This window comes from Zootoca vivipara, chromosome 2 (genome assembly GCF_965207765.1).
Source record: "Zootoca vivipara chromosome 2, rZooViv2.hap1.1, whole genome shotgun sequence".
Classification (NCBI taxonomy): Eukaryota; Metazoa; Chordata; class Lepidosauria; order Squamata; family Lacertidae; genus Zootoca; species Zootoca vivipara.
In genome coordinates this window covers 40,832,865-40,858,127 of record NC_142584.1, presented here as the reverse complement: position 1 = coordinate 40,858,127, position 25,263 = coordinate 40,832,865, and the positions used below count along the sequence as shown (strand labels likewise).

General features: G+C 46.5%; 1 protein-coding gene across 3 annotated transcripts; it reads right to left on the bottom strand.

Moving 5' to 3' along the window:
- Positions 1-1,303: 1,303 nt before the first annotated feature.
- Positions 1,304-24,912, bottom strand: LOC148686824 (uncharacterized). Of its 3 annotated transcripts, XM_088661705.1 has the most exons (11): positions 24,649-24,761; positions 21,558-21,759; positions 20,848-20,961; positions 19,551-19,613; positions 18,524-18,592; positions 11,758-11,883; positions 11,188-11,292; positions 9,656-9,781; positions 8,170-8,321; positions 6,529-6,638; positions 1,304-2,661 (listed from the first exon to the last, which is right to left on the bottom strand). In XM_088661705.1, exons 2-11 carry the CDS (start codon positions 21,643-21,645, stop codon positions 2,526-2,528), a joined length of 1,089 nt encoding a protein of 362 aa, XP_088517831.1. In that variant the 5' UTR covers positions 21,646-21,759; positions 24,649-24,761; the 3' UTR covers positions 1,304-2,525. The 3 variants fall into 3 exon arrangements, with proteins under 3 accessions (XP_088517831.1, XP_088517832.1, XP_088517833.1); XM_088661706.1 differs by lacking the exon at positions 21,558-21,759 and having other exon boundaries at positions 24,649-24,912; XM_088661707.1 differs by lacking the exon at positions 24,649-24,761 and having other exon boundaries at positions 21,558-21,801.
- Between the last annotated feature and the right edge of the window lie 351 nt (positions 24,913-25,263).

Here is a 25,263-nt window from a genome sequence, read left to right as displayed (position 1 = left end):
TAACTAACTGACCAATCATGTCGGTCCTGCCCCCCTAACAAAAATCCTGGCTACGCCCATGCTTGAGTGCCTTTGAGAAAAGATAGGATATTAAATGAAGCCCCAGTCCCAAAACCCTGCCAGAAAACACACATTGGTTTCTAACTAAGTGTGCAGCTGTTCTAAAGCAGGCATCCCCAAACTGCGGCCCTCCAGATGTTTTGGCCTACAACTCCCATGATCCCTGGCTAACAGGACCAGTGGTTGGGGAAGATGGGAATTGTAGTCCAAAACATCTAGAGGGCTGAAGTTTGGGGATGCCTGTTCTAGAGCATAGGCAAGAAATGCTACCCCATTACGGTTTCCCTCTGTCTTCTGCTCATCAGTGGTAGTTTGATTTGATTATTGCCTTCTTCGTATGCTGTTTGGATTGTACCTTATACAGATTCTGGTTTTGGGAAGAAAAAAAAGATTTATCTGATGTGTTAGAAGCCACCTTGAGTGCTTCCCAAAAAGTAGTCTCTACTCTTCTTCCATGTAAGTCAGGCAAATCTATCTCTACTCTCTGATTTGTACTGGGCAAGGGAAAAGAGCTCTACCATGGCATCAGAAGTTGCTTGTGGTCAAATATATGAGATGCCATGCTTTGGCACACACTACCTATTAGTTTTCAACATCTCCCTCCATAACTCTGTGGGATTGGAACATGGGATTTAATCCAACAGTCACTGTATGAGAAGAATGCCTCCTAATTATACAATGGGAACTTCCTCTTCCCTTCCCTTCTATTCCCTTCCCCTCCCCACCCCAAATCTGCTCTGGAGGCTTGCGGAGGGAGAGAGCAGGGTGTACAGGGGTAGAAGAGGGAGGAGTAGCAATGACTTTGTTAGATGCAATCCATGCTCTTCTTTGTCACCAGAGCTCAAAGATTCCCTGTGCCTCATTATCTTGGGTGGGATCAACTTCCTAGTCCTGCTAGTGGAAGCCCATGCAAGGATGTCTCCTCCCTTTACATCCCCCCAAATAAGCTGTGGAGCAGGAAACTCAGAACAGCCCACAGGGGAGGAGAGAGGGGACTGTTCCATCTGGCAAGCTGAGAAGCTTACGCTGGCAGAACAATTGCCATAGTGCTGCATTGAATTCCCTTGTTACAACCATGGCCTTGCAGGTGCTTTTGATTTCACCTTGCACTTGATGCTTCAAGGCATAGGTCTGATCCATGCTACCCTGGATAAATTTCAGTGGTTCACAGACCTTATATTTGATTGATTACAAAGTGATTGATTGTTTAATTCCTATACTGCTTGCATGAATAAGGCTCATATGGATTGGTAGATGTTTTTATTAGAATCATAGCTGGCAGGCAGTAATAGAAAGTACCACAAGGCAATTGTAACAGAAAAGCACTTATGCTTAGGAATTTAAAATATTGATTTTTGGGGAAGCCATGGGTTCATACACCAATACCATAACTTCCACCAGACAGTACTGTTAACTAAACAGTCACAATTTGATGCAATGTTAATTTTCCACCAGTAAACCTGTGATGGTTCATTCTTGGAGTGATTTCCTAACTCTCAGTTAGTAGCTTTTCACCAACACACCCAACACCTATTTTGCAAACATAGCAAACAATGATATAGCACAGAAAAACACTTTTACTACTCTTCTTGAGCTTGGCTGTTGGTAACAGGTGTGGGCCATGCCCATGCTAGTGCCACAGTATTTAATTTGCAAATGTTGTGGGTAAGCAATGGTCAATAATAGTCCTTTGGTGAATGAGGTTGCTACTAAAGTGTATTGACTGCCACATACCCTGAGGTGGAGTAGAAGACTTGTGCTGCTGAAGCACTTTCTGCTGCTATTAAGGTCTTTCTGTGGTTTTGCAGCCGGAAGTATTGTTTTCTCCCTTATCTCTGTGGCAAAGGATGAAAAGGAAGCCCCATGTGTGTCACATGTATGCATTATTAAACTGGTAATCCTCTCTTATCAGCCCATGTGCTTATGCACAGTATCAAACTAGGAGCTGATGCTCACACACAGACACAGATTCACTCAGAGGCATTCCGCCACATACACTGGAAGATTCACATTAAGCAGCACCTGCACCCAAATAGGCATGCGGATCTGGGCAAGTGCACAACACACCCATTCTGTCAACACACAGCAGCAAGTTTAGCAACTAAAGCAAAGTGGAAACAGGAGCCTTTGGGCTTCCACGCTTCAGAAGACACAATGGGTCAATTTGCATAAGGTTGGTTCAACATGATTCAAAGAGAAACGGGATGTTTGTTAACCCTGAGCAAGAAGCAAATGTTGCAGTCAAGCAACCAAGAGGAGGGTCCTAAAATCAAAGGGTGGAAACAGATGAGGAGGTCTGTTCAATGGTGCTCGGCTAAAATAAGCCTCTTTCGGAAGTGCTGTGTGCATGCCTGCGATGAGATGACCGCTAAAAATTCTTAGTGCACTGCAAAGGGACCCAGGATATTTTAAAGGTGAAAGTTTTCCCAGGCTTGAGCAGCGTTACAGTGTAGAGAGGAGCTTGACTAGCATTTCTTTTCACAGATCCAGTATTCATTTTCACGGCATCCAACATCGTTCCATTTCCCGTTGAAACGGAGTGTAGCGCAGTCCTCACCCTGTCCCTGCCCTGCATTATTGGGTTCTCCAGGGCCCCAGAAGCTGGTGGTGGCAATGAATAGGTGACGTTAAAGAGCAAGAGAAAGGGATTTAAAAAAAAATCAGATTAGTAAATATCCTATATGCCATTAAAACTAGGGGTAGCCATATTTCCCCATGGAATCCCGTGTGAGAGCAACGGAATGTCAACAAGTCGCAGCACAGCCAGCAACAGAGATCTTCCTTATTTCTCTCTTCCCCAAGATTCTTGTATGCACAGTATTTATTGTCTCGTTAGTATTGTCATGTTCATCGCTTCCATATACGGAAATACATTCATTGGGCTTCTGTCGGTGTAGTCATAATATTGTAGATCTTTCCAAATGGATATTAGCCTCTTGGGTTGTTTGGTCACCACCTTTTCACCCACTGTGGCAAATTAAGAACCTAATTTTCAGGTGGCTTTAAAAAATATTTTTAAAGGGGAAAGACCCTCATAATAGCTAAGAATAAAAAATCCATGTAACTCTGCCTTCCAGATGCTGGAAACAGACTGGTTAAATGCCTGTCACCAGGATGCTCTGCTTGTGAGCTTTGAGAAGCATCTGATGGGCCATTGATGGAGACCAAAGGCTGATTTTGGTGGACGTTTGGATCCTTAGCATTAGATTGTGTGAAATGAAACTTGGAATCTGAAACCTCAAAGCTGGTGCTTTGTACAGGAAACTCAAATATTACCCCCAAACTGATGTTTCCTGATACTTGAGACCATTAAGAAAACACACACACTCAGCACATGTGTATATATTCTAGCAGCACACATGTGAAAACTTGTGAAAACAAGTCCCGTAAGTTAATTGTGCATTGTGGGAAGAATTACTCTCTCTTGTATGCCATGAGTCTACTGCCCATCAATGTCAAAAAGAAAGGGGGGAAATGCCCTTGTCTGTTTTCTCCACTCCATTCATGATCATATAAACTTATTTATGACCCTGCCCACGGTTCTCTTTCTTCTACTCTCCTTCTACTCAAATAATTTCAGTGCTATTTTTCTAGAAAAAGAGGAGTTAGAACTCAGAATGAATGCCTGCCTTGTTCACTTATAATGACAATGGCTCCCACCTGAGAGGTGCCGGAACTGAGTTCCAGAGAGTTACGGCTGGAAAAAAGCCCTGGATTTAGTCCAGAAATGCAGACTCTTGGGGCTAGGATGATCACTTGCACATTGCCACATCATCATCCCCCCCCCCATGGAAATACATTACCAAAAAAGAGGACTAAATAAAAATTTCTAATTCATACATACACATACAAATTTAGGGGGAAATGCTATCATTTAAACAGAAGTACAATCAAGTTCACCTTAGCAGGGAAGATTATAGCCAAGTAACGGGTGTGTGTGCTGAGTTTGTCATCCAGGAGCTAACTGTTGATGGGCCACTTCAAGGCCCTCCTTTGCTCTCCCTTCTTAAGTCTCTTAGTCTTTGAACTGAACATGGACCAGACAGCTATTCAAAAAGAGGACTGTCCTCTGTAAAGGAACCTACCCTACCTCTGGCCCTCCATGTATTCCTGGACCCCAACTCCCATCAGCCCCAACCAATGGTCAATGATAGTGGGAGTTGTAGTCCAACATCTGCTGGGCCACAGGTTCCACAGCCCTGCCTAGCCTTGCTTCTCATCTCTGTCTGTGCTTTTGGAGGCACAGGACATTGTCTAAGGAAGGAGGGAAGTAAAGATCTTTCAGACTTTTAAAAGGAAAGCAAGAAAACTGTTGCTCCTGATAATGTAATCTGCTATCATCATTCTGCAGGGCACATTATAAGTCACAAGGGGAGGGGGCCAACCAGAAAGGGAGGGGAAAGCATTCTGGCTCCCCAAAGAATTTCCACAAGTTGCAGTTTTCATGTATAGAGGGCATGCCCTTTGAAAAGGATAATTGCAAAATGCCAGCTTCTGAGCCCAAAGTTCTCAAAAAGACAAGGCAGACATGGGACGTATCCCATGGGTCTGATTCAGCTATATTGACATGTTTATTTAATTTAGACTCCGAGAACCCAGGGAAGGAAAAGTAAAAGCTAGCAGAGAGGGGAAGTTAAAAAAAAAAAGACAGTTCTTTCTTATTAAAAGATTAGTTATTTCCCAAGCAAAGTGAATGGGAGGCAAGAGGGAAGTACTTAGAAAATTTTGTAACACCCCAGGAAATACATCATCTCTGCATTTTTGTAAACAATAATCCCCAACCAAAGTCTTTGCGAAATTCCCTGCAGGTCTTTTTTAGGGTTCAGGGTAAGGAAACATTATATTTTATACTTTTTGTCCAATTTGTACTCCAGAGGGTTCAGAAAAACTGGAAGAGATTCACAGTGTTTTGAAATAATTTGTTGGAGCACCATGGAAATCTCATGCTCTTACTGACTGAGCTATCCCTGTTCTCTCAGTTTCTCTCTTTTTTTTCCTGACCTTAAATTCAGCTCTCCACATTTTGCAGCAATTTGTGATTAAAAAGAAATCCTCATGAAATATTAGTGCATATTTCTCCTAATGAACATATTTTTATACATATTTTTGCAAACAGCTTCCTGTAATATACTGCACTGTTGTGTGTTATTTTCACCACAATATTCATTTTTATGCACACAGCCCCCTAATATATACCTTTTGGGAAAGATTGGTTGGCAAACTGTATATCACAATCTGGATAAGTGTGAATTTTGAAGGATAGATGTGTTCTAGCTCACTTACTGTTTCAGAAAGTGCAAATTTGATAGATTTGGCTTCAAATGAGACCTGAATCGAATTCCATCCCCATCCCTACAATGGACTATTATCTGGTGCATGTCTTTCTGTCAACCAGGTAATGGCAAACACTTGTCTTCTAAATCACTGGTTTTTCAACTACTGTGTTGGGACCAGTAGATTTTATTACCTACTCAATGGGGGAAAACTCTTTGCAATGCAATAAAAGGGAGGCTTTTCATAACTTGTTGTACTCTATGGGGAGGGATGAACTTTTACAAGCTATGGGTGAGAACCTCTCACTTAATGAAGCCCTTAAATATAGATATCACCTTCTTCTAAAAAGCATTATAAGGCAGCTGAGTTTAGAAGCTTTTTAATGCTTCCCAATTTCTCTTTTATTGAATGTGCTCTTTATGTGCTATTAAAAAGCATTCAAGCTTACATACATAGTCAACAACATAATTTATTATCACGAGGGTCTGTTGCTTGTTCTATTTGAGCTCCTGTTGCCCTAGTGGTAGGCTGCAGAAATCCCAAGGCAACAGCTCACTTCCCTATAATAGATTACCTTTAGTCTCTGTTTAGTAGTGCACTTCCAGCCTATGCAGCAATTGCCTTTTTGCATACAATTTTAACATAAAGTTTTAACTGGTTTTGCTCTCTCTCTTTTTTTTTGTTCTTAAATTATGTATCTGTTTGCTGCCCTGGGCTCCTTGGGGTGGAAAGGCAGGATATAAATTCATAAACAAAATATGGAAGAGGTGGTGAACCTCTTTCGGGCTGAGGGCCACATTCCCTTCCAAGGGCCATTTGCACAGAAGCAAAAGTGAGAGCTAATGTGGTGTAGTGGTTGGAGTGCTGGACCCAGGAGACCCGAGTTCAAATTCCCACTCAGCCATGAAGCTCACAACAGAGAGGTGGTAAACTTGGTCCTCTCATTCAGTTGATTTGGCCCCTCCAGCCCACATTATCTTGAGAAGCCATGATGGCTTTGTTGTGGCATGGACTTTTGTAACTGTGACACCTTATTAGATGCATGTGAAATGCTTCAGCCCCGAGATCAAGGAGTATCTTCATTTTCCCAAGATATTCTGAAAAATCTATGCAGTTCTTCAGTGCAAACTCTCCCATATAAATGAGCCTTGACTGCAATTTCTGTTAAAAAGAACTTCATGGGGAATTACTTACGACATAGACATGGGAGAACCATCCACCCAGCGCCACTCCCCTTCCTTGACGGTGTCACTCAGGCCAATCCAAAACACATGCTCACTAGCCAGTTGTTTTAGCAGAAAACTCTACATGGGGAAATAGAGAAGATTATGTCCAGTTGTTCATGTCTCATTCACAAATATGAAAAACATATGGAGAGGAATTCAAAGTAGTTCTGTATTTAGGGTTAGCATTTTGACTTGCCTGATGGAATGATCTCTGCCACTGCTTGCTGTTCTAAGGGTTCCCCTGGCCCTCCTAGGCCAATTTTGGGAGGCACATGGGGAGGAGGGGGAGGGGGGACAGTCCTGTTGAGCATGTGGATGTCCTTGCATAGGGCACCTGCTGGCAGAATACATTAGCTGAATCCTGCCCATGTTCTTCTCCTTGTCTTCAGGTGTGTGCTACTTTGATTGATGGATGGGGCTACATAATGAACCAAGGGGTAAAACTTGCAGAGAATAAGGCTGGAATAGTAATTCCCATCATGCAGCACAGTGACATATTAGAGCACAAGTGGGGAACCTGCAGTGCTGCAGAACCTGTGGTTGATCTCCAGCTCCCGCTAGCTCAGTGGATGATGGGAGCTGGAGTCCTAACATACTATGGAAGGCCACAGCTGAACAAAACCGAATCTATGAGATGGAAGAGACAGTACAAAGACCAAAGCACTTGGTATGTTAAACTGCAGGTCCATGTAGAATGACTGGGCTCAAGGCTTGCACCTGCATGAAGCAGAGTAAAGCAATTTGCCTCAGGCGGCAGATCTGACCTCCGACCCTGCCCTGCCTCCATTAGTGCACCACTGCCAGTCCCACTGCACCACTGCTAGCACTGGCTAGCACCAGGCCCGTCCTAGCCATAGAGGCTAGTGGTGCGGAGAACCACGGCGCCGGGCGCTGGAGGGCGCTGGAAGGGCGCCAGTTGAGCGCAGGGTTCTGGCGATCTGGCCAGGACTGCGCTCCACAAGCTGAGAGGCTGCGCCGCGTCTCTCTCCTTCTCCGAGGACTCCGCACTGCGCCTCCTTCTTGTTTCCCCAGCGCTGGGTTCCGCTCAGTCGAACTTCGCCACCAGCGCCCAAGCAGCTCTTGCTGGTCCCGCGGTGCGCGTGCTGGTGGCGAAGCTTGACTGAGCAGAACCCAGCCCTGGGGAAACAAGAAGGAGGCGCAGCGCAGAGTCCTCGGAGGTGGCCTCCCACTGCTGCCGCGGTCTGCTTGGCACTCCCTTGGATAGGCTCTGGAGGGGGGCGCTGGAGGGACCTTAGCGCCAGGGCGCTGGATGGGCTTAAGACAGCCCTGGGCGCAGCTTTGCCCACACCATCACCACTGTCACCACAGTGCCCTCGCCCTCACTGCTACATCGTGACTGCAGCACAGGGGGAGCTGCGGGCAAGGGTGCAATAGTGTTGGCAAGGCTGGCAGCAGGGCTGGCAGCAGCATCACACTGCCAGCATGGCAGTGTGAGCAAGGAGGGGGCCTGGATCTGCAAGGGGGTGAGGGAGGCATTTTGCCTACAGCGGCAAAATGTCTTGGGCTGCCCCTGACTGAGCTAGTGAATACATGAACCATGGTTGCCACTTGTCGCAGTAAAAGAAGACAAGGAAAGCAGAACACTTACCTGTTCGGCCTGGATGTTAATAATAAGCAAGTGAGCTCCTTCTTTCTCACAAGATTGCTTGGCAGCCAACCAGGGGTTTTTTGATGTTGAAAAGAAGTAGCAGTGTTTTTCAAATAGCACCCAATTCTGTGGGCAGCCAGTGCACAACTCCTCTGGAAGAGCAAAAGTATTCAAGTAAGAAATAGTGATGGACCCCTCACACTGTAGAGAATCTTTGAAAGTGAGTTGATTTCCCCTTCTTCACCTTCATCTTGCTGTTGTTATTGATTCATATAGTGCCATCAACGTACATGGCTCTGTACAGAATTAAAATTAAAAAAATTCTACCCCAAAGGGTGCACAATTGAAAACAACAAGCAATACAGTACAATAAAAATATCAAATGGATTAAAATGCATAATTCACAAGTGATCACATTGGGTATAATAAAACTAACTAGCCAAACCCAAAGGACTCAGAAAAAAAGATTTTTAAAGAGATTTAAACATAGAAACTGAGAGGGGAGCCCGCAAATGTTCCCAAAGATTATTCCAAGCAACAAGAGAAAAGGACAAAGACTCAACAAAGAAGAACGAAGTGAGCAACTAGGCCCATAGAGAAGCACTGAGGCCAAGAGATAGGAAGGAGGTTGACCACAAAGAGGTTTTAAAGTAAAAACCAGAAGCTTATCAAGTACAGTATTCTAGAGTTAACAGCCAGGAGAAACATGATCCAATCAAATCACCAAGAAAACGATCTTTGCTGCAGCATTTTGAGACCTTTTTATAGTAGTAGAGTCAGTGCCCTTCACTTGCTTCACTCACCAGTCTCACCTACCCCTTCCCCAAACTCCCTACCCCTAGACTTTCCACACAAAAGCCCTCACCAAGCCCACCTCCCCACACTAACCCCTTTGCTCACCAACTGTGTCTACCCCCTCACCAACACCCCACTCCTCCTTACCAACTCACCTCACGTCCTAGACATCACAAAAAAAATTCCCTCCAACTATTGCCTTATACCAGAGCTTTCCAAACGGTGTGTCGTGACATGTTAGTGTGTCGGCTGCAGTATGTACATGTGTCACACGATCTCACCCTGCGCTCCTCCCAGGACTGGAAAGGGGTTAGTTTAACCTCCGGTTTGCTAGTAAAACGAAATTACCTGGTACTGTGTCACAAAGTGATGCATGTCTAAAAAGTGCCTCACCAACATGAAAAGTTTGGGAAGCTCTGCCTTAGACCTTCCCCTTTCCACCTCAGGCAGCTGCAGCCAAAGAACAATAAACAGCCCAGTGGGGGAGCACCATGGCAAGGATGCAAGAAGTGGCAGTCAGGGAATCTGTGGCCGCCGCCATCTTACCTGGGCCTGCTCTTCATCCACAAATGGTGGCAGCAGTGGCAGCAGATTACCTGGCTAGCTGGCCACTGCTCTCTCCTTCCTGTGCTGTTCCACCAAGAAGCTACTAGATTTTCTGATCCTATCATAGGTATTTGAATGCTCTCACCTGTGAAGGTACGAAACTCTCCCAGCAACTGCATCACATCTTTGGCCATTTTGCCAGTCACCCTTTTCAACTCAGTCAGTTCGTCCAGCACAGAGGGAGTCAATGTTCCTTTTGCTTTCAACTCAGCTAAGGAACAAAAAAAGGCAACAGAATCAGCAGCTGCATTTCACTGCGGTCTCTCAGGATATCCTTCCAAGCAGCTAACAGATGCCTCCATTGATATTTTTCATATTTAGGGCATGTATATACATTATAGTTCAATATTGGTTACCCCTATGCCTATATTTGCACTATATGCACTACCGGTATATTTTTTTCTGTTTGTTCAGGCACGTGAACATGAGTCTCGCAATCCTGCTATTATTGTTATAATTGGACTTGTTAGTCTCCAAGTGACTTACAACACATTTAGAAACATAAGCATAAGAAACATACACCATTAACAAATTTACAAATTTGTACACACTCCACGACAGCCACAAGCTGATGTTTTTACTTCATACATCTTTCACCTGTTTGTTTTTGGAATTTATATCTCATCCTTTCACGATTGTCCCAATAATAATGACTTACAGTGCAACGAAAACAACAATAAAGGATAAAACACAAAGGAAAAATACTAAAGGAACCATTGAAGAACAGCCAAACCACAGATAAATAAAGAAATAATAAACAGATAATTTGATGAATATGGTGAAATCCTATATACTATGTGGTGCATGTTTACTCAGGTGTTAGTCTCACTGTGCTAAAGGCAGCTTACTCCCAAGTAATATTGTTGGCATTTTTATCCCAGCTTTCCATCATTCATTGTTCTAAGGAGCTTACAGAAAACCATAAATACTGTTATTAGGACTTACATTATATTCCTTCCTTCTCCTGGGGAAATACAGAGCAAGATGGTGAGGTCTACAAGATCACATAATGCCCATATAAGATGGCCAGGAGAAAAAGAGGACAGGTCTCATGCCTCTTTAATAGTTGTATAAGAAGGAAGATGACAAGGTACCCCTTACTGAAATTTTATTTATTTCTATTTCTATTTATTCAGTTTATATACTGCCCTACCCCTGCAGGTCTCAGGGTGGTTCATAGGATAAAATCACAATATAAAAACACAGAGTACATAATCAAAATAAAACTAGAAACAACCGAATAACCCCCTCCCCCCCAAAAAAACCACATTTTAAAAGGGCATTGGATGACAATCAACCAAAGGCCTGATTAAAGAAGAATGCTTTTGCCTGGCGCCTAAAGGTATACAATGAAGGCGTCAGAAGAACCTTTCTGGGGAGAACATAGTCACAAGAGGGAGAGCCACTGAAAAAAAGGCCCGTTCTCGTGTTGCCACCCTCTGGACCTCTTCTACACTACTATTAAATGTGTAGGAGCCCTTTCCCTGTTTTCACCTAAGCACCCTATACCTATAGTCTCCTACAACATTTGCTGGCTATGGATCTTCTGATCACATCATATGTACTTGAACAATATCAGTGCATGATGCCTCTGACATGTGCAAGTGTGCAACTTACCCATTCCTTGTGCTACATCTTTGGCAATCCTGCCATTTTCCCGTTTCAGCTCAACCAGCTCTTCTAGCACAGAGGACACTGAATTCCGGTTTCCCATTACAGCAACTAAGGAACAGAAAATGCCGAACGAATTAGTGTCAGTTTCTTTCTCTGAGGATTTGATGTGGAGACAACAGGTCTCCTGCCCTCCTTAGGAGTCCTATGTGACTTTGGACTCGGCTATACAGCTGCAAATAAAACATTTTAAGGGCGATGTATATTGCAGTATACAAATGTGACACTCAATGGTGATGGTGAGCTATGGTAAATTCAATATATATTTTTCAAAACCTTTTTTTAAGCATCTTCACAGCGTTTTTCATATGTGTGTAGATTTCATGCTCTGCTTGTATATTTGTAAATAAACCCATAATTCTACCCCCAAAATGGCAAACGTTTAAAATGATCTGTCCTCAAAAAGCAAAGCAATCCCAGATAGAGTTGCCCTGGGGCTTCTCACTTTTTGGGGAAGTGGGGGTGCCTAACAATAGCACAGGACCATTTACAGTATCATTGCATGATGCTCATCACCTGTAATGTTGTATAACTCTCCCATCACTTGTGCTACATCTTGGGAAATTCTTCCAGTCTTCTTTTTCAGCTCAGCCAGTTCTTCTAGCACAGAGGGTGCTGAATTCCTGCTTTCCAATACTGCAACTAAGGAACAGAAAATGCTAAAAGAATTAGCAGCTGGATTTCATAGTGACATTGCAGGATATCCTTCCCAGCAGCCCTCTTTCCTTCATGCATGCTGACACCTTTGCTCATATTTAAGGCTTGTACTACATGGTACCCTCCATGTTGGATTACCAACGCCAACAGCCATTTGCCAAGGTGATGGGAGCTGTAGTCCAACAACATCTCAAAGGTACTGTGAGGGACAGGGGATATCGCGAAGTCCCTCCCCTCCTGAGTTCAAGCCCGTCCCCGAGCAAAGGGGAAAGCAGGGAGAGTTCCGATTCCAGTGGGGAAGCAGGAAGTCGTGTCCGAGGCTCAGGCAAGGTAGAGGAGCCAGGGTCCCAGGTGGGACAGGAAGGGGCAAGCAAGGGGGGAAGACCCATCCCCCCAACTCCAGAATTACGCAGGAAGAGGAGGGGCAAGAGGATGGGTCTGCCAAAGCTTTTGTGTTGGAGAAAGACGCGCCAAAAGCCATTAGGAGGTTCTGAAACCGACTGACCACATCACTCCGTGTAAATAGCAATGACTTGAGCACTGTAAATACGCAGCACCAATAAAAGAATAAAATGCAGAGCTGCGTGGCGTCGTTACTCTGAAGTAGTCCACTCCGGCCACCGTGACAGCAACCTCCTAATCATTTTTGGGCTACTTTGGAAGTGCCGGGATGAGCGTGTCAGAGGCGGAGAAGTGGCGGCAGATCGCGGAGCAAGCCCAGCTAGAACTGCAGCAGCTGTCGCTGCAGGCGCAGGGAGAATTGAAGGCAGCTAAAGAGGAGACTAAGAAGGTCCAGGACGACCGGCTACAACTTGCGGAACAGGTGAGAGAGCTTCAGGAAAAAGAGCAGCAATTAAGGGCGGTGGCGGTAGACCTCCAAAACAAGCTGGATGCAGAGAAAAACAAGGCGGGAGGGGCACCCCAAGTCCAAGTGCTGCCAGGAAGGAGAGCTGGGACCCTAGTTAGCAAGTTCAATGGAGACCCGAAGGAATTTCAAGGCTTTGAGACTGAGATTGTGTATGCTCTTGAGCTGCACCACGATGAGTTCCCTGATGATGAGCACAGAGTAGCGTTTATTGTGGAGCACCTTACCGGGGCAGCCAGGGAGTGGCTAAGACCGTTAATTGCAACAAGGAATCCTTGCATGAAGAATGTCAAACTATTTCTAGAAGGTTTGAAAACGATGTATTCGTCCGATAGTCATATGGACCAGACTAAGGAGGAACTTCATAATTTACGCCAAGGAAATATGACAGTTCGCGCGTATTGGGCGAAATTCACCATGCTGGTGCACAGATTGGGGTGGGAACTGGGGTCCCCCCCAATGCAAGCGGCGTTCTACTTGGGGTTGCATGAGGAGGTGAAGGATGAGCTCTCGAGAGGTCCAAAGCCCAGTGATATGGATCAGCTGAGCAAAGCGGCTCTGGCGGTGGGGGTGAGACAGGAATCCCGGTGGAGCGACAAACAAGCAACGCGCGCAAAGCGGGCTTGGTTCCCACGGTCGCAGGAGAAACCACTCCCCCAACAACCCTTTCAAGCCACGCCTGGGGCCAGCCAGGACCAGGAACCCATGCAGATTGATAGCGCGCGCGCGCGGGCTTTTCAAACCCCAGCGGCGCCAAGACGCAAGGAGGGAAAGGGCGGGAATTGCTTTCTCTGCAACTCCCCCCAGCATCTCGTCAGAGACTGCCCACATCGCAGGGAGTGGCAAGGAAGGGCGGGAACGGTGGTGCCCTCCCCCACTGACGCAGCACCACAGCAGGGAAACGGGAAAGCCTGGCTGCAGGAGACAAGGGGCAGCAGCCAGGCACAGTCAGCAGACAACAGCCCCAGCCCACCCACCCGCACAGAGAGGAGCAGAGCCAGCCCACCCCTCCCAGAGCAGGAGTGGTTCTAGAAGTCACGCTAACGCTCCCAAATGGCTATCCCCTGACAGTCCTTGCCTTAATTGACAGTGGTGCCTCAGCGAACTTCTTCTCGAGAAACTTTGCAGAAGAGCACCAGATCCAGCTTCTGCAGCTGGATTTTCCCCTTCACGTGGCAACCATTGACGGCAGAGAGCTGCTGGGGGGGGCCATCACTCATCAAACCCCCCCCATGAGAATGACGGTGGGAAGGCACTCAGAGACACTGGCATTCAACGTCACCACCATCTCAGACCCCCCCATCGTCTTGGGCATGAGCTGGCTGGCGCGCCACGACCCCTCCATCAGTTGGCACCAGAGATGCATCACTTTTGGATCGGACTTTTGCCTGGAACATTGCATGCAGCACCAACCAGGGGAGGGGCCTCCGATAGCCACGGTGGCCACCATGCACGTCAAAGGGGGTGAGGCGATACCCAAGCCGTACTGGGACCTGCAGGAGGTCTTCAGCGAAGCGGAGTCCGACCACCTACCCCCACACAGGCCTTTTGACTGCCAGATCAACCTGGTGCCAGGGGCAACTATACCCCCAGCCAAGCTGTACGCCATGTCAGACCAGGAACTGGAGGATCTGCGCGCTTTCATCGACAAGAACCTCAAGCGGGGGTTCATCAGAGAAAGCAAGGCAGCAGGGGGCAGCCCGGTCTTCTGGGTGGACAAGAAAGACACGCAACAGCGCCGCCTGGTGGTGGACTTCCTGGGCTACAAGCTGTCAGACAAGGGGCTGGCGATGGACAAGGACAAGGTGCAGGCCATCCTGGACTGGCACAGCCCCAGGACGCGCAAAGATGCCCAACGCCTACTAGGCTTCGCCAACTTCTACAGGAAGTTCATCAAGAACTTCTCTCGCGTTACGGCTCCCATCACTGACTGCCTGAGAGGCAAGCAGAAGTTCAGGTGGACACCAGAGGCGCAAGCAGCGTTCGAAAGCCTCAAGAGGGTGTTCGCCTCGGACCAGAACCTGTTCCACGTGGTCCAGGACGCGCCCCTACGCATTGAGACAGATGCTTCTGAGAAAGCTGTGGGCGCCATTTTGTTGCAACTGGACGCCAACAGGGAGTGGAGACCCTGTGCCTTCTTCTCCAGGAAGTTGACACAGCCCGAGCGCAACTACACCGTGTTTGACAAAGAACTTCTTGCGATCCACGCTGCGTTCAAACATTGGAGACACTTCCTGGTGGGCGCCAAGCACCCCATCCAGGTGTGCACAGACCACAAGAACCTGGAGTTCTGGAGAACTGCCAGGGTGCTCAACCAGCGGCAGATACGGTGGGCAGAGTTCTTCTCGAACTTCAACTTCTCCATACACTACATCCCGGGAGAGCAGAACGTCAGGGCGGATGCCCTCTCCCGCAAGCCAGAGTACATGGAGGAGGAGGAGCCACCAGCCCCAAGGCACATTTTCCCCCCGTCGGCATGGTCCTGCGGAGCAGCAGTAGTGAGCGAGGCAGAACTCACAGCACTGACGGCAGCGGATGACTTTGCCAACCGCATCGTCAGAGAACTGAGAGGGGGGAGGGAGCAGGCAAAAGACTTTGCAGAACGCAGAGGGCTGCTTTTCTACAAGGGGGCACTGTACCTGCCCACCACCCAGCTCAGACGTACGGTCCTCAAACAGATGCACGACAACCCAACGGTGGGGCATTTTGGAAGGGACAAGACCACTCACCTAGTCATGAGACACTTCTGGTGGCCAGGGGTGAGGGAAGATGTTCGAGACTATGTACGGGGCTGTGACACCTGCCAGCGGGCAAAGGTGGTCAGAGCAGCGCCACCAGGGTTGCTGGAGCCCTTAGCCACGCCACACAGGCCGTGGGAAGTGCTGTCCATGGACTTCATCACAGATCTGCCTTCTTCCCGGGGTAAGACCGCAGTGTTGGTGGTGGTGGACCTCATGTCCAAAATGTGCCACTTTATACCGTGTGCCAGGGCAGTCTCTGCAGAAGAGACAGCCAAACTGTTTGTTGATCACGTTTTCAGACTGCATGGATTACCTTTAAGGGTTATTTCGGATCGTGGCCGCCAATTTGTTTCCAGGTTCTGGCGGCGGCTCATGAACCTCCTGCAGGTGGAGGTCAGCTTGTCGACGGCTAGACACCCGCAGACCAACGGACAAGCGGAGAGGGTCAACGCCATTCTGCAGCAGTACCTGAGATGCTACGTCAGCCAGAGGCAAACGGACTGGGTGGATCGCCTGCCACTAGCAGAATTTGCCTACAACAATGCAGTGCACGTCTCCACAGGGGTGTCGCCCTTTAAGGCCAATTACGGGCGCGACCTCAGATCTTTCCCAGAGAGGGAGGGGGAGGAGGAGGAGGAGGGCCCACAGGCTGAGGATTGGGCAGAGGAACTGGAGACGGTGCACCAGCAGCTCAGAGAACACTTGGAGAGGGCCAAGGAAGCGTACAAAAAGGGGGCAGATCGCCACAGGCGACTAGGGGAGGTCATCAGGGTGGGGGACAAGGTGTGGTTGTCCTCGGAGGGCCTTCCCACCAGAGGGAGGTGCAAAAAGCTGGCACCCAAAAGGCTGGGCCCCTTCACGGTCACGCAACAGGTCAACCCGGTGGCATACAGGCTGGCACTGCCAGAGGACATGAGGGTGCATCCAGTGTTTCATAGATCGCTGCTGTCGCCGTACAGGGAAAGCAGCAGGCTCCGAGACAGCGAACAAACCCCCGAGGGAGGGGGGGAGAGGGAAGGCAGGGAGCAACTCAATGAGGCCACGGCCATCCTGGATTCAAGGTGGGGGGTGGGGGGACTGGAGTACCTCATGGCATGGGAGGATGCTCCACCGTCCCAGAATGAATGGGTCCCAGCCACTCAGATACAGGAGGAATTCTTGGTGGAAGAATTTCACGCCCTCTTTCCCCACAGACCCAAGCCCTGGCACATGGAAAGGGAGGGGGAGGAGGAGGAGGCACGGGAGAGCAGCTCACCATGGCGCTGGGAAGCGGAGTTTGAGGAACCAGAGGATGAGGTATGGGTGTCACCGAGATCCACCCAGTCAGAGGAAGGAGCAGATTGGCAGAACGTTTTTACCCCCACCAGCTCTGACGCCACGGACTTTTTGGGATTCCCGTCCGCCCAGGCGGAAGGGGGGGGCTCGCAGGACTGGGGGGAGGTATTCACACCAACGGGCTCGGAGAGCACTGAGTTCTTAGGCTTCCAGTCGTCACCGACACATGGGGGGGGCCTGGGGAGGGGTGAAGGAGAGCTTGGGAGGGGGGTGGATGTGAGGGACAGGGGATATCGCGAAGTCCCTCCCCTCCTGAGTTCAAGCCCGTCCCCGAGCAAAGGGGAAAGCAGGGAGAGTTCCGATTCCAGTGGGGAAGCAGGAAGTCGTGTCCGAGGCTCAGGCAAGGTAGAGGAGCCAGGGTCCCAGGTGGGACAGGAAGGGGCAAGCAAGGGGGGAAGACCCATCCCCCCAACTCCAGAATTACGCAGGAAGAGGAGGGGCAAGAGGATGGGTCTGCCAAAGCTTTTGTGTTGGAGAAAGACGCGCCAAAAGCCATTAGGAGGTTCTGAAACCGACTGACCACATCACTCCGTGTAAATAGCAATGACTTGAGCACTGTAAATACGCAGCACCAATAAAAGAATAAAATGCAGAGCTGCGTGGCGTCGTTACTCTGAAGTAGTCCACTCCGGCCACCGTGACAGGTACCATATGGGCTATCCCTGTTTTATAGAACTGGATACCCCATACCCTACACTAACCTCAATTTTTTACAGTTAGTTCAAGCAAATGAAATGGACCCCTATACTACTACAGATGCTCTTTCTTCAAACAATTACTACATATTAGTCTTCTACATTCCAAATGATCCTCTGTTCTGTGTGCTTACTTGTACAGATACAAGGGCAAGGCAACAGGCTTTAGCATATGACTGGTATACCAAAGGCCATTTGGAGGTCAAATACTCCAGCATCATCCAAGGACAGGAATGACAATATAGCCAATCTCATACCATGATGCATTGAACAAGTTTATGTTATTCTCACCATTTGTGGAATGCTCTCCCCAGGGAGGCTTGCCTGGCACCATCATTATATATCTTTAGGTGCCAGGCAAAAACCTTCCACTATAAGCAGGCCTTTGGGTCTTAAACTATCTGTAGTTGGGATGTTTTTGATGTCTTTCTTTTTCCTCTTGGTTTTAATGTATCTATGTGGGAGGGGAGTTGCTTTGTTTGTTTGTTTGTTTGGTTGGTTGGTTGTTGGAAGTTGCTTTGGGTTGCCTTGTGCAAGATAAAGCAACTAACAAATCTGAGAAATAAGCAAATAAATAATTCTTCTTAGCACAATTAACTCAGGGCTGGAGGTTTCGAAGTAGCTGCACTAAGGCTCACAATCCTATTTTTGCTTACTTGGGGATAAGACCCACTGAACTCAACAGGGTCTACAACTGAATAGACATGTATAAGACTGCAATGTTGAGTTGTCCAGGTGAGCAGTGGCAACAGTCATGCTGAGGTCTTCTCAGGCCAACAGCATAATTCCTGAAGCATCCTGGTCCACCAGCTGTTCCTCATTTCTACAAAGAGGGGTGTGATTATTCCAAGTACTGCAACTACAGTTAACAATAGTCCCTCTGAGGGCACCAAATTCTCACCATCACCCCAGCATCTCTTTTTGAAATATCTCCTGGGGTTGTTTTTTTTTAGCCAGGCACCACCTGGATGGACTGGAATACCCCTTACCTGCAGATTTCTTGGACTCTTCCTGGAGCAACATAATCTTCGTATTGATTCCAGACACTTCCTTTGACACTGCAGGTAACAAATGAGGTGTTATTTAGAATGAAACAGGGCACGTTCCACAGACCAATTCTCCTGTCCGTCCCCACTGAAAAGAATGAGGGCAGCACAGGTGTATAGTAGTATGGGTTGCAATTAATTAACACGTGTATAACATGTTCATCTGTTCAAAGTGCTTCATGTGCATCTACTGTAGTTGTCATCCCTTGTAACAATCCTGCAAGGGGAGTCAATATTATTACCCCCAATGTTGCAGATAAGGGGACTGAGGCTAAGACAGACTGGCTTCCCTAAGACCACCTAGGCTGTGTATGGACCATACATTGAAAGCACCTTATTTCCCCCAAATAATTGAAGCTCGGGGGTGGGATTAGAGTTCCCAAGTGTATTTGGGGTGTGTGTGTGTTTTAAATGTATGGTGTGTAAGCAGTCCTAGTGAGTTCATGACAGAGGCAACATTCAAACTGGAGACTTCCTGATTCGTTGCTCAGTCTCTTAGCCACCACATGAAACCAGTAGTTGTGCTGTTGTACATTTACTATATTTTAATGAGGCTTGTCCAGAAGAAATTCAGTGCACTTTGCCCATAGCCTTTTGTGATAGTACAAGAAATTCTGTTTTGTGATTCAGAATAAAGCCTCTTTGATCTGATTATCTTGGTATCGCACAACTGAAGCTGTTACTCCCCCAAACTAGTTTAAATCAGAATGATCGTGCTATTCTGCAGCTGAAATCTGCCTTTGTAAAAACAGTCACATGCAAATAAAAGACCCATATATTTGAAGCCTCCCACAAAATTCCCTGCAGTGTCATACTCACCTCTGATTTTTCAGTATTACCAAGATGTGTGTTATCAACCATGAAATCTAACAATGCAAGCCACCTCACGAGTTCTAAAGGGGACTAGAACTCGTTCCAAGGATTTCCATCTTTACTAGGGTGTAAAAAATACAATAGCAGAATAACTTACTATTAGAGAACATCTGTGACCATTGAGTGTTCTTCCTGCTGTTATCTTTGAACATAGCTGAGTCTAAACACAAGAATAATATTTCAGTTTGGTCACATATTTTGGCCTGTGAGCACACACACATTCTGTAAGGAACTCAAATTCAGCTATAAAGCAACCATATAATAATCTCCATGGTGTTCAAAACATTTCTTCCAGGGCAACAAAAATGTGTTGTTTTGTTATACTACTTTAATTACACAGTAGGTATGGGCACTGGCTACAAATCTGGTTCTGGTCTGCTTCAGTGCTTTTGTGGGGGGGGGGGGGAAGAGGTGTACCCCTAGGTAAGAAACCAGCCAAATTTCAGACAAATAGGTCAAGGGGCTTTTGTGCTAGGCATCTTTAAAGTTGGTTTGGGAGGGAAAGGGGATTTGTGGGCAATAACTATATTATGAAAATAGAATACATTAAATGTCCAGCATTTCCAAGCAGCACTAGCAAAGAGCACAGAGCAGATGAAAACAAGGTGATATATTACTACAACATTCGTTCCTCAAAGCAATGTGATTAGAGATCCCTGATAAAATCATTCCCTCTCATTAGAACAGGCATGGGGAATTGTCTCTGGCCAGTGGGCCAGATTGCTATCTCACCCACCCACCTGTCAGTCACCTGATATTACAATGACATCAGGCAGTAGTGGGCAGCAGGACAGCTTGGGCTGAGCTGAGTTACTGTCCCAGTTTCATCAAAACACCATGTATCTCTGCTGCTTACTGGAAAGAGAGAGAGAAGGCATAGGGGTGAAGTGTGGGAAGCTGAGCACATGGTGGCATTCCACCACAGTGAGCTCTTTGCACATCACCCCTCTCCCGCTTCATAAACAGCAGTGATGTGCAGGAGAATAATTTAGCTGACCTCATGGATTCATCTCTATGAAGGTAGTGTTAAGGGAAAGGGACACACAACCACACATTTTATTCTGGATTAATTCTATGGAAACAGCTTCCACACTATAGATCCATAGTCCCAATCACGATTCATTTCCAGAAGCGTTAGTCTGCACAGCAAAAGCCACAATTACAACAACAGCAAAAATATTTGCGAGGCACCTCACATCGGGTGAAGGGGACAGGAGTCCATAAAACCTATGCAATAATAAATGTGTTAGTCTTTAAGGTGTCATAACCCATCATCAAAATCCACCTTCACATTCAGCATCGTTAAAACATCAAAACTTCTATTCGAAAAACGAGGTAGCAGGATGCTAGTGTCCTTTCATAGGAATAGCGTTCCTTCTTTCAGAAAGACTTACCATTCCTGAGGCTTTGAGAGAGAAGGGCTATGGAACACACAAGGCCAGTGGTGCCCAGTATGGCACAGCAGATGATAACAGGATTCCTTCGTTTTAACTGGGGGATATGGAAACCTGTGAAAGATAAGGGAAACAAATAAGAATAATGGACAAGAAGTGGAAGATGAGGGAAACTGGCAGGCAGGCAGGCGGAAAGGACAGTTTTTGGATTGTAGCTTAATAGACATCAGCATCTTTCAAAGTTGGCAATGTCATCACTGCAGTTTACCAGGAAGGTGGGGGCAAGGTGGCAGAGAGGTCAGTGCGGTGTGGATGCCCCAGTAAAGGAACCTTATTCAGTTGAAAATGCTTGGTTTAGGCAGAAGAACCAAAGTTAACTTTGACTGACTGCTATAGAGTTCATATAACTGCATACCTCTAGTAGTCCTCCCTCCCTTTAAAGTTAGCACACTGTTGTCAAAAACTGGAGGATGTGACAATCCAAAACATAAATCTTAAATCCGTAAGAATCACCCTCACCCCTATCCTGAATGGAAAGCACTGCTATAATTATATATAATTTTCTTAAAATTTTGGTTTCATTCGCCTTTTCCGAGCTAAAATGTCAAAACCTGAACGACCATGGCTCCCCCCCCCCCAGTTTTGATCCTGGGTACGCCCCTGTGCCAACCTCCTTAACATTTCTTCCACACCCAGCTTATCTGTCATACCTCTCTTCCTAGCGACATAGTAGTTCTGCTCCTCCATTGACAATTCCTCTTGCCCTGATGGGTCCCATTTGTTAGATGATGCTTTCATCTCCTCAGCTGTGCAGGAACCTTTGTCAATACCTTATATACCAATTCCCCTGGGACAGCCGCTCTAGTCTTAATTACAGCAAATACACGGGAGGGGAAAAGATTTCTGTGGCACCTTAAAAGAGTAATAGATTTGTTGTGGCATGACCTTTCATGTACTAGAATTGCTTCATCAGATGTCTTTTATACCGAGGAGCTGTTGGTGTTTCAAAGCAGAAGTGACTGACTCAACATTTAATCACACTTCCCATATTCAATTTTGTAAGGCTAGGAGTTTGGGCTGTGAGAGTCTGTGCTCCGAGTAGGCTTGCTAAGATGTATAAGACTAAATCAGATAAGTGCTGGAGATGCAACGAGGTTGTGGGTACGTGGTTTCCCCCCCCCAAAAAAAATGTAGTGGACCTATAAAAGGGTGAAAGAGTATTGGGAAATAAATTTATAATGAATTGAAAAAAATGTTTAAAAGTACTTTTCCAAAACCACAAAAAAACAGAAAAACAGAGCCCTTTTTGTTGGGGATAATTCAGACAGAAATTCCCAGATGTCAAAAAATGATATTCATGAATGCCACTACCACGGCCTGTTTTTTGTTAGCCCCAAAATGAAAAACGGGCGAGGTCCCAATGAAAGAAGGATGGCAACTTAAACTGATGGAATATGCACACTTTGCAGACCTAACATATAGAATAAGAGAACAAGAAGAACATACGTTGAAAGAAGATTGGAAAATGTTTATTGAATATATGGGGTGAAGGTGGCAGAGAGGTCAGTGCGGTGTGGATGCCCCAGTAAGGGAACCTTACTCAGTTGAAAATGCTTGGTTTAGGCAGAAGAACCAAAGTTAACTTTGACTGACTGCTATAGAGTTCATATAACTGCATACCTCTAGTAGTCAAAGTTATTTATATGTTGTAACTAAACCCACAGTTGTCCAAATAAGAAGAGAGTGTCCTTCCTCCCTTTAAAGTTAGCACACTGTTGTCAAAAACTGGAGGATGTGACAATCCAAAACATAAATCTTAAATCCGTAAGAATCACCCTCACCCCTATCCTGAATGGAAAATGTTACATTTGAAGAATGAGAAAAGAAAGCAAATGTAAAATTATGTGGATGCCCAAAAGATATCTGGCAAGCTGCAATTACAGATATGTCCAAATCAGGGGTCCCCAGACTTACCGGGCTTCGGGCCGGTGCCCGCCGCGCCGACTGCGCAGCGGGCCGGAGGGCGGGGGAGTGCACGCCCGTGCGCATGCCCACACGCACGCGGTCGGGGAAAAATCACCGAAAATCACTTGTGCGCATGCGTATGGGCCTCCCCCGACCCGGAAGTGCATCGGAAATGACCTCTTCTGGGTCGGGAGAGGCCCATACGCATTTGCACAAAGGATTTTCGGCGATTTTTTGCCAATTTTGAAGATCGCCGCCGCGCCGCGAGCTGTAAGAGCGGGCGGCGGCAGCGGGCGGCGGGGGTCGTCGCGGGCCGGATTGGGAGGCCAATTGGGCCGCATCCGGCCCGGGGGCCGTAGTTTGGGGACCCTGGTCCAAATTCTGACAAGAGTAACACTGAAGGGACCCTGGGCTTTGAAGCAAACTTGCAATTTGTTGCTTGAGGGCCAAATAGAGTGCTTGACTAGTGGATCTGGACTAGGATCCCAGGCCAAGCTGCTTTTGTTATGCCACCAAAGCCAAATGCAGAGTGAATGAGGGCAAAACTAAATACATAGCAGGCAGCTATGTACCTTGTTTCTCCTTAACTAATTGCATTGACAGAAGGACCCAAGTCTCACTGTGAAGGCAGCACATGGGAAAGACAGGCAAATCTCTTCAGTTCCCAGTGAGAGCAGAATGGAGATCATTCCCTGCTCTCCCTGGTGGAGCTAGAACCTGTAGGAGAAAGATCTCCATTAACGTCAATGGGGTTTTCCCCTCCTAACACTGTTAGCTGGCTGACTGGGGTGTGGGTAGTGGAATCTCCATTCTGAAAGGTTCCCACATGGTGTTTTCACAGTGAGAATTAGGCTGCTCTATCCCTGTAATTAGTTAAGGAAAAGCCTGTTATGTATTTAAATGCACATCTAGCTTTTCCCTCAGGAAAATGTTACCAGTGTATGTTTTTCCTTCTCTATGACATCAGTGTGGATAAATCCTTTATATGATTGATTGATTAAATTAATTATTTTAACAATTATTTCATAATTAATTATTTTAGTGCCAACCCATGGGCATACCCAGGGAGGGGTGGGGGGGGCAGCTGATGAAACGAAACAAAATTAGGTAGGGCGATGGCGAATAATCAGTGTTTACCACACGGAAATGGTGTAAAAACTGAGAAGTATCTAGAGCCACCTAGCGACTGATAGAGGAATCTATGTCAGCCAGCCGTTGGGATTCAAGGGAGGGAGAGGTCTCTAGCGGGCTCTAGCAGAGAGAAGAGGGAATCTTCTAGAGGGGTCTAGTGAGTTCTGCGTCACTAAACTGAGCCGCCCGCTATTAGTTTAAACTTCTTATTTACATTTAGAAGACATCGAGGCTACCTAAATGGATAAAAGAAACTGGTTCCAAAAAGGTAAGGTAAGTAATTTCTGTAGAAAATTAAATTTTAAAGGGTAAAGACCTGGCTCAGAAGTACAATGGGAGAGGACAGACTGACTGGGTTGTGTTTGATGAGCGTCCATCAGAAATTCCTCAAGGAAAATCAGGACTGGATTGAAACGAAAGTTTTGAACAAGTTTTCTTCAAACCCAAGAAGAATGATATTAGTATAAGACATGTAACTAGAATAAAAATTTTTAAAAATTCAAGCAAATAATTGTAATAACTACCGTAATAAAGCACTGCTATAATTATATATAATTTTCTTAAAATTTTGGTTTCATTCGCCTTTTCCGTGATGAAATGTCAAAACCTGAACGACCATGGCTCCCCCCCCCCAGTTTTGATCCTGGGTACGCCCCTGTGCCAACCTCCTTAACATTTCTTCCACACCCAGCTTATCTGTCATACCTCTCTTCCTAGCGACATAGTAGTTCTGCTCCTCCATTGACAATTCCTCTTGCCCTGAGGGGTCCCATTTGTTAGATGATGCCTTCATCTCCTCAGCTGTGCAGGAACCTTTGCAAAACCTTATATACCAATTCCCCTGGGACAGCCGCTCTAGTCTTAATTACAGCAAACACACGGGAGGGGAAAAGATTTCTGTGGCACCTTAAAAGAGTAATAGATTTGTTGTGGCATGACCTTTCATGTACTAGAGTTGCTTCATCAGATGTCTTTTATACCGAGGAGCTGTTGGTGTTTCAAAGCAGAAGTGACTGACTCAACATTTCATCACACTTCCCATATTCAATTTTGTAAGGCTAGGAGTTTGGGCTGTGAGAGTCTGTGCTCCGAGTAGGCTTGCTAAGATGTATAAGACTAAATCAGATAAGTGCTGGAGATGCAATGAGGTTGTGGGTACGTGGTTCCCCCCCCCCCACATATGTAGTAGACCTATAAAAGGGTGAAAGAGTATTGGGAAATAAATTTATAATGAATTGAAAAAAAATGTTTAAAAGTACTTTTCCAAAACAACAACAACAACAACAACAACCAGAGCCCTTTTTGTTGGGGATAATTCAG

Coding starts and splice junctions, on each gene's coding strand:
- LOC148686824 (XM_088661706.1), bottom strand. CDS start 24,736: ATGAAGGCATCATCTAACAAATGGGACCCCTCAGGGCAAGAGGAATTG. Junction 20,962..24,648: donor CTATGTCGCTAGGAAGAGAG/GTATGACAGATA, acceptor TATCTTTCACAG/GTTTCCATATCCCCCAGTTA. Junction 6,639..8,169: donor TTAACATCCAGGCCGAACAG/GTAAGTGTTCTG, acceptor TTCCCCATGTAG/AGTTTTCTGCTAAAACAACT.